This window comes from Balaenoptera physalus (genome assembly GCF_965194825.1).
Source record: "Balaenoptera physalus genome assembly, chromosome: 13".
Taxonomy (NCBI): domain Eukaryota; kingdom Metazoa; phylum Chordata; class Mammalia; order Artiodactyla; family Balaenopteridae; genus Balaenoptera; species Balaenoptera physalus.
The window spans coordinates 73,321,107-73,332,827 of NC_138892.1; the positions used below are offsets into that span (position 1 = coordinate 73,321,107).

General features: G+C 40.3%; 2 protein-coding genes and 1 long non-coding RNA gene across 3 annotated transcripts in view; 1 reads left to right on the forward strand and 2 right to left on the reverse strand.

Moving 5' to 3' along the window:
* Nucleotides 1-11,721, forward strand: part of LOC309641933 — an 870,732-nt gene that overhangs the window by 668,129 nt on the left and 190,882 nt on the right. The gene's annotated exons all lie outside the window — the stretch shown is intronic.
* The window catches only part of MUC19 (mucin 19, oligomeric), a gene marked incomplete at its 5' end in the record, with an annotated part of 121,234 nt that overhangs the window by 9,423 nt on the left and 100,090 nt on the right, over nt 1-11,721 (reverse strand). The window contains 2 exons of the mRNA XM_082421153.1: nt 253-306; nt 3,334-3,387. Of these exons, the coding sequence (XP_082277279.1) occupies nt 253-306; nt 3,334-3,387 (108 nt within the window). The remainder of the gene's footprint in view (nt 1-252; nt 307-3,333; nt 3,388-11,721) is intronic.
* Nucleotides 215-11,571, reverse strand: LOC309641918 (uncharacterized protein; the record flags this gene model as incomplete). The annotated part of the gene is made up of 6 exons (XM_082422671.1): nt 215-3,906; nt 4,036-4,089; nt 4,541-4,582; nt 9,921-9,971; nt 11,243-11,296; nt 11,475-11,571. 6 exons carry the CDS (start codon nt 11,569-11,571, stop codon nt 3,809-3,811), a joined length of 396 nt encoding a protein of 131 aa, XP_082278797.1. The 3' UTR covers nt 215-3,808.

Consider the following 11,721-nt stretch of genomic DNA (forward strand, 5'->3'; position numbering starts at 1 on the left):
CTCTCCTCCAAACTCAACTCCTCATATATAATCAGAGGCACACTGATCATTGAAGAGTCTGTATTGCTAGCATTCATCTGTTTGCATTCCAGTTCCAGAGGTTTCCTTGACTCCTGTGGAAGCAGTGACTGATAAGAGAGGCACAAACGTGGTGAGTAGAGGGACTAAAAAAGCTAGAGTTTAACTTCAGGTAAGCTGCCCTGTCTTCTGAGATGCCACCAAGCAAGGTTCATTTATTATTATTTGACCTACCTGTGGTAGAAATTACAGGAGCAGTGGTTGTTTCAGATGCTTCCTTGGAGGTACCTAAAATGAATAGGGAAAGAGCAGTGAACTTTTTCTGGTCTCAGAAGAGTGTGTCTGAAGACATCTTCACAAAGAATAAGCGTCTCAAAGCACCTGGAGTGTACTAGTACACCTACTAATGCTAGTTCATGCTCCTGCCATTGAAACAGAACAGGCCCTAACACAGCAACTCCTTGCTCAAAGAAGAATTGAGTATTTTCCTATGACCCTGGTAGCCTTATCACTTAAGGGCCCCCTTCTCTTAATGACAAAAACTTTTTTCACACTTAACTATTTTGCTTCCTATATCCTGGTTTCCTGGTTCTCACATATTAGTTTTTTGGGGAGAGTTGCATGAGTTGTTTATATATTTTGGATATTAACCCCTTGTCAGTCATATCATTTGTAAATATTGTCTCTTATTCAGGAGGTTGTCTTTTGTTTTGTTGATGGTTTCCTTTGCTGTGCAAAAGCTTTTAAATTTAATTAGGTCTCATTTGCTTATTTCTTTTTATTGGTGTGTAGTTGCTTCACAATATTGTGTTAGTTTACACTGTACAGTAAAGTGAATCAGCTATATGTGTATATATATATATATATATATCCCCTCTTTTTTGGATTTCCTTCTCATTTAGGTCACCACAGAGCATTGAATAGAGTTCCCTGTGCTATACAGTAGGTTCTCATTAGTTATCTATTTTATACATAGTATCAATAGTGTATATATGTCAATCCCAATCTCCCAGTTCATCCCATCACCCCCCCTTTCCCCCCTGGTATCCATACTTTTGTTCTCTACAACTGTGTCTCTATTTCTGCTTTGTAAATAAGATCGTCTATACCGATTTTTTCAGATTCCACATATACGCGTTAATATACGATATATGTTTTTCTCTTTCTGACTCTTTCATGGTCCATCCATGTCTCTACAAATGACCCAATTTTGTTCCTTTTTATGGCTGAGCAATATTCCATTGTATATATGTACCACATCTTTATCCATTCATCTGTCGATGGACACTTAGGTTGTTCCCATGTCCTGGCTATTGTAAATAGTGCTGCAGTGAACATTGGGGTGCATGAGTCTTTTTGAATTATGGTTTTCTCTGGGTATATGCCCAGTAGTGGGATTGCTGGGTCATATGGTAGTTCTATTTTTAGCTTTTTAAGCAACCTCCATACTGTTCTCCACAGTGGCTGTATCAATTTACATTCCCACCAACAATGCATGAGGGTGCCCTTTTCTCCACACCCTCCCCAGCATTTATTGTTTGTAGATTTTTTGATGATGGCCATTCTGACCAAGATGGTGGGAGGAATAGGAGGACGTAGAGTTCATCTCTCTCCACAAATGCATCAATAGTACATCTACAGATGGAACAATTCTCACAGAACACCAGCTGGACACTTGCAGAAGACCTTGGACACCGGAAAGGACAGCAAAGGTCCCGCATAACAGGTTAGGATGAAAGAAAGAAGGGAAAAAGAAGAGGAGAGGAAACAGGACGGGATCTGTGCCCCTGGGGAGGAGCTGAAGTACAGGAGAGACTCCCACATCTGGGGAAGACCCCTCACTGACAGGGAAATCAGTTGGGACAGAAGGGAAGCATCTGAGGCTGTTGAAGGAGGGTGTGTGGCAGACAGGACAGAGTGACACCTACACAGACAGTCTGCGCCATAGCCCTGCATGCCCCAATCTGGGACGTGTGTCTGCCAGTGCACATGGGGGCTGAGAGCTGGAACGTGGGGATTGGAGAGCAAACCTGGGAGGACTGCTGTTGGCTGCAAGGAGACAGCCTGAGGGGATAGGAGGGAGGTAATTCGTAACCGGGAATGCTTCTGGAGGAAATCATTTGCCTATTTTTGTTTTTATTTCTTTTTCTTTAGGAGACAGATCCAAAACAATATTGCTACAATTTATGTCAAAGAGTGTTCTGCCTATGTTCTCTTAAAGGAATTTTATGGTTTTAGGTCTTACATTTAGGTTTTTAATCTATTAGAACTACCATATGACCCCACAATTCTGCTCCTGGATATATATTCAAACAAAAATAAAAACATAAATTCAAAAAGATACATGCACCCTAATGTACAAAGCAGTACTATTTACAATAGCCAACATAGGGAAGCAACCCAAGTGTCCATCAACAGATGAATGGATAAAGAAGATGTAGTATGTATATATGTGTGTATATAATGAAATATTACTCTGCCATAAAAAAGAATGAAATTCTGCCATTTGCAACAATGTGGTTGGACCTAGAGAGTATTATGCTTGGTGAAATAAGTCATACAAAGACAGAAACTGTATGTTATCACTTACATGTGGAACCTAAAAAATAAAACAAACAAATGTATATAGCAAAATAGAAACAGACTCACAGATATAGAGAACAAACTAGTGGATACTAGCGGGGAGAGGGAAGAAGGAAAGGGCAAGATAGGGGTAGGGATTAAGAGATACAAACTACTGTATATAAAATAGATAAGCAACAAGTATATATTATACTTTCAGGGAATATAGTCATTATTTTGTAATAATTTTAAATGGAGTATAATCTATGAAAATATTGAAGCACTATGCTGTACACCTGAAACTAATATAATATTGTAAATCAGCTATACTTCAATAAAAAAAGAAAAGAAAAATAGTGCCCCTATCTCCCTGTCACTGTGGGAAGGTAGGAGCCTAACTTCATTCTATAAGCACCAATTAGCAAACACAGATGGCCAAATCACAGAAACCAACCTCTCCCCTAACGTCCTCTAGTACTTTTCCACTAGTTCACCCCAGCACTTAAACACTCTGCCACCTTTTATTTCAGCACAGTTGAGTTCAAAATCTCAACCCTATTGCAATGTTCTTGACTCCTATTTAATAATTTTAAAGTCTTTTTTGCCCATTTAACTCCATTTGGTACAACTTTTCTTTTACAGTTCAACTTTAATATTCATAGAGATAGATAGCCATTTTCTGAAACAACTGGATGTTAAAGGGAAGAAGAATATTGAACATGTTAACTTCACTGAGTCAGTCATTTCCATTACCTTGGCTGGAACTTTCTGAGACACCAGTAATTTTGCTTGATATCACAGCAGTGCCTGCAAAGTCAAATGAAGGACAATTCACATCAGACATACCTTCTATAGGTAGCCTCAAAGATCAAAAGCAGGAAGAGAAAGAAAATCAGATGAAAGCCTAGGCCAATGCTGCAGCTAGCCCATAGAGCAACTTTATGAAGTAAAAACAAACTAACAAAAAACAACGACAGAAAAAAAGCCCTCTGGGCAGATGAAACCTCATGGATTTATAACTTGTTGAAGAAATGCTGGCTGGATTTCAGCCTCTACTCCTCCCTTTAGTAGTGTGCCCTTGTGTATACTTTTACACACTTACCTGGGGGTCCTGGTTGGAGCCCAGAAATTCAGAGCAAGAAGACAACCTTAGATGGCTGGAAGAGGACATTCTCTAATAAGATTCTGCCCTATTTCCTGGTCCTTTATTTTTACCTTCAACATTCCCCTAGGTTGAAGCAAAGGCATAAGAATCATTGATTGAGAACGCAACAGATTTGAACCATTGACACTTACTTTTTTGCGTTCCAACTCCAGTGCTAGTTCCTAAGAAAGGCAAAGAAGACTAAAGTCAGGACTGCTGTGTAGATGCTACAACAGTCAGTAAATTCCAGAGAAAGGCTCTTATTTTTCTAGGCTTAGCTACTTAGAGCCACATATTAAATATTTACTTGCCTGTGTTGGAACTTCCAGGAATACCTGTTGTGCCAGAGGCTATCCCAGTGGTACCTGTAGTAAGAGTGAAGGATGAGCCTCACAAAGCCTTTCTCACCCTAAGAAGAGCGTGGTATTGACAAGTGTTCCTGTTTCTCTGAAGCAGTAGAAAACTGTTTAAAATTTTTTCTTGCACAAAACGTTAAGCCTAGCATATTTTTCTGTGCACTTTCTCATAACTGCTTGTTCAAATAAAATATAAGAGGAAAAGTCATACTTGCTCCATAGATCTTATTTCTCTAGATCTAGAATCACCTAGAATCTGATAATAAATGAGAGAATGTCTGTCCTATATTTACATGATTTACTTCTAGTGACTTAACTCCCTGGTTTTCCAGCATAAAAAAAAAAAAAAAAAAAAAAAAACAGAAAAAAATTGTGTGAACTTGTGATCAAGGGTTAGGCATCTCAATCAAAGCCTTAATTAACAAATTTACTTGTGTCTATTATAGTGATCTCCACTCACCTTCTTGGCTACTGGTGACTCCTACTGATTCCGGGTTATTGCCTGGCAAAACAAAAGCAGTGAAATTTCAAATAAAGAATGTATCTAGAGAATTAAATTACATCTGTAGTATGTTCTCTAGGAAAAACCAGGGAGCTAATCTAGGCTGGCCTTATGATCTGCTATTAAATTAAAAGAAACCAGTTTTAAGTCATGCTAATTTTCATTCACAACCTGTATGTAGTAAATTCAAATGGAAAAATCATTGAGAATCCAAAATCTGCCAAAACTCACCTGATGAAATTCCTGCTTCAGTGTTTCCAACATGTTCTTTAAAAGTTGTTGCTTCTGTATAGCTGATTCACTTTGTTATAAAGCAGAAACTAACACACCATTGTAAAGCAATTATACTCCAATAAAAGTGTTAAAAAATATATTTGTCGGGAGAGAGGAGAAGATGGCGGAAGAGTAAGACGCAGAGATCACCTTCCTCCCCACAGATACATCAGAAATACATCTACACGTGGAACTGCTCCTATAGAACACCCACTGAACGCTGGCAGAAAACGTCAGACCTCCCAAAAGGCAAGAAACTCCCCATGTACCTGGGTAGGGCAAAAGAAAAAAGAAACAACAGAGACAAAAGAATAGGGACAAAAGAATAGGGATGGGACCTGCACCAGTGGGAGGGAGCTGTGAAGTAGGAACGGTTTCCACACACTAGGAAGCCCCTTCGCGGGCGAAGACTGCGGGTGGCAGAGGGGGGAAGCTTCGGAGCCACGGAGGAGAGCGCAGCCACAGGGGTGCGGAGGGCAAAGCGGAGAGATTCCCGCACAGAGGATCGGTGCCGACCAGCACTCACCAGCCCGAGAGGCTTGTCTGATCACCCGCAGGGGCGGGCGGGGGCTGGGAGCTGAGGCTCGGGCTTCGGTCGGATCACAGGGAGAGGACTGGGGTTGGCAGCGTGAACACAGCCTGAAGGGGTTAGCGCACCACAGCTGGCCAAGAGGAAGTCCGGGAAAAGGTCTGGAACTGCCGAACAGGCAAGAAACTTTTTCTTGCCTCTTTGTTTCGTGGTGCGCGAGGAGAGGGGATTCAGAGCGCCGCCTAAATGAGCTCCAGAGACGGGCACAAGCCACGGCTATGAGCACGGACCCCAGAGACGGGTATGAAATGCTAACGCTGCTGCTGCTGCCACGAAGAAGCCTGTGTACAAGCACAGGTCACTATCCAGACCTCTCCCTCCCAGAGACTGTGCAGCCCACCACTGCCAGGGTCCCGTGATCCAGGGACAACTTCCCCAGGAGAACGCACGGTGCCTCAGGCTGGTGCAACGTCATGCGGCATCTGCCGCCGCAGGCTCGCCCTACATCCATACCCCTCCCTCTCCCTGGCCTGAGTGAGCCAGAGCCCCCAAATCAGCGGCTCCTTTAACCCCATCCTGTGTGAGCGAAGAACAGATGCCCTCAGGCGACCTACACGCAGAGGCAGGTCCAAATCCAAAGCTGAACCCCGGGAGCTGTGCGAACAAAGAAGAGAAAGGGAAATTTCTCCCAGCAGCCTCAGAAGCAGTGGATTAAAGCTCCACAATCAACTTGATGTATCTGCATCTGTGGAATACCTGAATAGACAACGAACCATCCCAAATTGAGGAGATGGACTTTGGGAGCAGGATATATTATTTTTCCCCCTTTTCCTCTTTTTCTGAGTGTGTACGTGTATGCTTCTGTGTGAGATTTTGTCTGTATAGCTTTGCTCTCACCATTTGTCCTAGGGTTCTGTCGGTTGGGTTTTTTTTTTTTTTTTTACTTTAAAATTATTTTTTCTTTTTTTCTTAATAATTATTTTTTATTTTAATAACTTTATTTTATTTTATTTTATCCTCTTTCTTTTTTTCTTTCTATTTTTTCTCCCTTTTATTCTGAGCTGTGTGGATGAAAGGCTCTTGGTGGTCCAGCCAGGCAGCAGGGCTGTGCCTCTGAGGTGGGCGAGCCAACGTCAGGACACTGGTCCACAAGAGACATCCCAGCTCCACGTAATACCAAATGGCAAAAATCTCTCAGAGATCTCCATCTCAACACCAAGACCCAACTTCACTCAGCAACCAGCAAGCTACAGTGCTGGACACCCTATGCCAAACAACTAGCAAGACAGGAACACAGCCCCATTCATTAGCAGAGAGGATGCCTAAAATCATAATAAGGCCACAGACACCCCAAAACACACCACCAGACGTGGACCTGCCCACCAGAAAGAAAAGATCCAGCCTCATCCACCTGAACACAGGCACTAGTCCCCTCCACCAGGAACCCTACACAACCCACTGAACGAACCTTAGCCGCTGGGGACAGATACCAAAATCAACAGGAACTACGAACCTGCAGCCTGTGAAAAGGAGACCCCAAACACAGTAAGATAAGCAAAATGAGAAGATAGAAAAACACACAGCAGATGAAGGAGCAAGGTAAAAATACACCTGACCTAACAAATGAAGAGGAAATAGGCAGTCTACCTGAAAAAGAATTCAGAATAATGATAGTAAAGATGATCCAAAATCTTGGAAATAGAATAGACAAAATGCAAGAAACATTTAACAAGGACGTAGAAGAACTAAAGAGGAACCAAGCAATGATGAACACAATAAATGAAATTAAAACTACTCTAGAAGGAATCAATAGCAGAATAACTGAGGCAGAAGAACGGATAAGTGACCTGGAAGATAAAATGGTGGAAATAACTACTGCAGAGCAGGAAAAAGAAAAAAGAATGAAAAGAACTGAGGACAGTGTCAGAGACCTCTGGGACAATATTAAATGCAACAACATTCGAATTATAGGGGTCCCAGAAGAAGAAGAGAAAAAGAAAGGGACTGAGAAAATATTTGAAGAGATCATAGCTGAAAACTTCCCTAATATGGGAAAGGAAGTAGTTAATCAAGTCCTGGAAGCACAGAGAGTCCCATACAGGATAAATCCAAGGAGAAACATGCCAAGACGCATATTAATCAAACTATCAAAAATTAAATATAAAGAAAATATATTAAAAGCAACAAGGGAAAAACAACTAATAACACACAAGGGAATCCCCATAAGGTTAACAGCTGATCTTTCAGCAGAAACTCTGCAAGCCAGAAGGGAGTGGCAGGACATATTTAAAGTGATGAAGGAGAAAATCCTGCAACCAAGATTACTCTACCCAGCAAGGATCTCATTCAGATTTGATGGAGAAATTAAAACCTTTACAGACAAACAAAAGCTGAGAGAGTTCAACACCACCAAATCAGCTTTACAACAAATGCTAAAGGAACTTCTCTAGGCAAGAAACACAAGAGAAGGAAAACACCTATAATAACAAACCCAAAACATTTAAGAAAATGGGAATAGGAACATACATATCGATAATTACCTTAAATGTAAATGGATTAAATGCTCCCACCAAACGACACAGACTGGCTGAATGGATAAAAAACCACAACCCATATATATGCTATCTACAAGAGACCCACTTCAGACCTAGGGACACATACAGATTGAAAATGAGGGGATGGAAAAAGATATTCCATGCAAATGGAAATCAAAAGAAAGCTGGAGTAGCAATTCTCATATCAGACAAAATAGACTTTAAAATAAAGACTATTACAAGAGACAAAGAAGGACACTATATAATGATCAAGGGATCGATACAAGAGGAAGGTATAGCAATTGTAAATATTTATGCACCCGACATAGGAGCACCTCAATACATAAGGCAAATACTAACAGCCATAAAAGGGGAAATCGACAGTAACACAATCATGGTAGGGGACTTTAACACCCCACTTTCACCAATGGACACATCATCCAAAATGAAAATAAATAAGGAAACACAAGCTTTAAATGACACATTAAACAAGATGGACTTAATTGATATTTATAGGACATTCCACCCAAAAACAACAGAATACACATTTTTCTCAAGTGCTCATGAAACATTCTCCAGGATAGATCATATCTTGGGTCACAAATCAAGCCTTGGTAAATTTAAGAAAATTGAAATCGTATCAAGTATCTTTTCTGACCACAATGCTATGAGACTAGATATCAATTACAGGAAAAGATCTGTAAAAAATACAAACACATGGAGGCTAAAAAATACACTACTTAATAACGAAGTGATCACTGAAGAAATCAAAGGGGAAATAAAAAGATACGTAGAAACAAATGACAATGGAGACACGACGACCCAAAACCTATGGGATACAGCAAAAGCAGTTCTAAGAGGGAAGTTTATAGCAATACAAGCCTACCTCAAGAAACAGGAAACATCTCGAAAAAACAACCTAACCTTGCACCTAAAGCAAACACATGAAAGAATGCTCAACATCATTAATCATTAGAGAAATGCAAATCAAAACTACAATGAGATATTATCTCATACCGGTCAGAATGGCCATCATCAAAAAATCTAGAAACAATAAATGCTGGAGAGGGTGTGGAGAAAAGAGAACACTCTTGCACTGTTTGTGGGAATGTAAATTGATACAGACACTATGGAGAACAGTATGGAGGTTCCTTAAAAAACTAAAAATAGAACTACCATATGACCCAGCAATCCCACTACTGGGCATATACCCTGAGAAAACCATAATTCAAAAAGAGTCATGTACCACAATGTTCATTGCAGCTCTATTTACAATAGCCGGGACATGGAAGCAACCTAAGGGTCCATCGACAGATGAATGGATAAAGAAGATGTGGCACATATATACAATGGAATATTACTCAGCCATAAAAAGAAATGAAATGGAGGTATTTGTAATGAGGTGGATGGAGTTAGAGTCTGTCATACAGAGTGAAGTAAGTCAGAAAGAGAAAAACAAATACAGTATGCTAACATATATATGGAATCTAAGGGAAAAAAAAGTCATGAAGAACCTAGTGGCAAGACGGGAATAAAGACACAGACCTACTAGAGAATGGACTTGAGGATATGGGGAGGGGGAAGGGTAAGATGTGACAAAGTGAGAGAGTGGCATGGACATATATATGCTACCAAATGTAAAATAAATAGCTAGTGGGAAGCAACCGCATAGCACAGGGAGATCAGCTCTGTGCTTTGTGACCACCTAGAGGGGTGGGATAGGGAGGGTGGGAGGGAGGGAGATGCAAGAGGGAAGAGACATGGAAACATATGTATATGTATAACTGAGTCACTTTGTTATAAAGCAGAAACTAACACACCATTGTAAAGCAATTATACTCCAATAAAGATGTTAAAAAAAAAAAGAAAGTTGTTGCTTCTGTAAGAGCAAAGGAGGAAAAATTGAGAAGCTTGAGTGGTTGAAAATATGAAAATGATATAGCAGTGTATGATCTTCTCCCTACAGCCACTTAAAGGAGAATTCCTTTACTATTTGACTTACCTGTTTTGAAACCTCCAGGTGAGGATGTCCCAGAGCCTTTCCCAGTGGTACCTGGGATGGGAGAGAATATAAAGAGGAGGAAATGTGCAGGTATGTCTTTCTTATTAGATGGAGATCATGGTTTAGGACAAATCATGTGTTTCTGTAAAAGAATGCATTCCTTCTCTAGGATTCCTTGTTCCAAAAGGTGAAATAAACATTCTTTTTTATTGATCTGTTTCATTTCTTGTGGTAAACTCCAGTCTTCTGGGATCCTTCTTTTCTGGAACTAGTATCATGGAGTTGGGTGCCTCTCCCATCTTCAACTTTTTAACTTCCCCAACTTCACCCGTTTTACTTCTGGTAGATTGGCTCCCTGAAATTATGCTAGTGACTCCTGAAGGTTAAAAAATGGAAAGGATCAAGAATCTTGAAATTTTAATTAATTATTTCAAGACAGTTCTCCCTTTTAATTTCAAAGTTTTATAATTGTAAGGCTAGGCTCTCCGAAAAACAAAATATTAAAAACACACATGTCCCCTGCAAACTCTGGTTGATCCTGTTTGATTTGACATTCTGAACCCCAAAATTAGAAGCAATCTAGTCTCCAGCACTCCAAAACTTTGCCTTATGGATTTGATTTAACCATACTGGCAATTGTTGAGCCCCAACTCCTCCCTTTTACAGGCTCCTTTGCCTTTGCCCACCTATATAGCCCAAGGAATCATGTTTCCATTTATTTGTCTTCTCTTCTCACTCTATATGACCATCATAAGGAAACCCACCAGCATCCACAGTTTCAAATATCATTTGTAAGTGAATGACTTGACAAATCTCTATCTCCAATGCAAGCCTCTCTTCTGTGTTCTGGTTGCACTTATCACTCCTGCTGAGCATACTAACTGGACACCTCAGAGCATCTTAAACTCAAACTGTCAACATTTGACCTCACTATATCTTCTATCAGTTATAATTTTTTCCTTCCTCCCGTATATTCCCAGGTGCGATAGTTGTGCCAATAGCCACCCTCGTGGTAACTGAAATCACAAGAGGAGAGAATCAGTTTATGATTCCCTTTTACTAGGGTTTTGAAGTAGGATTTGGTTTAGCACAAATTATATCAGGAACCTTCTTGCCTTAAGTGTGGCTTCTATTATGCCATTTTATTACAAATATACAAAAAAGGCAATTCACATGGGGTAAAATATAGGGCAGTTAACATCCTAACAATTTGTACCCAAAGAGAGATTCAGGTAGAATAGAATTCCCCCTAATTTTATTATAGCCAACGTGATTTACTTTAAGATGAAGAGAAAAATAATTATTTGACTGCTATTGCTCACTTATTTTAATTCTACCCTGGGCGGTTTCACCACTTCCCAAAGAAGTTGTGGCCCCTAAGTGAAAGGAAGAAAGGAGAAGAATACTAAATTTGGAAGACTCGTGTATTCAGAAAAGTTGGGTGGTATCCACTGGGTATGGTAGGGAATGTGTGTTTTTGGGTGAAGGAGTTGAAGGGAGGAGGCTATCTCATTACTGAAGTTCTTTATACTCCCCATTAGGTTATTGCTTTACCTGTGTTAGAGTTTCCAGATGCAACTGTTGTGCCAGAGACTACACTAGTGGTACTTGAAGTAGAAGAGAGAAACAGAGAATCCCAATAGTGATGCATTTACCATCCCGAGAAGAGCATGGCCAACAAGACTTCCTGGGACTTGAAAGTAGAAGACTCTTCTTGGGGCTATCCTGTCAAAATGAGGTGCATTCTCCATTTTTAAATTCAGGGCCACAATAAAAACTGGCTCATGTCCCAGCCTTGATG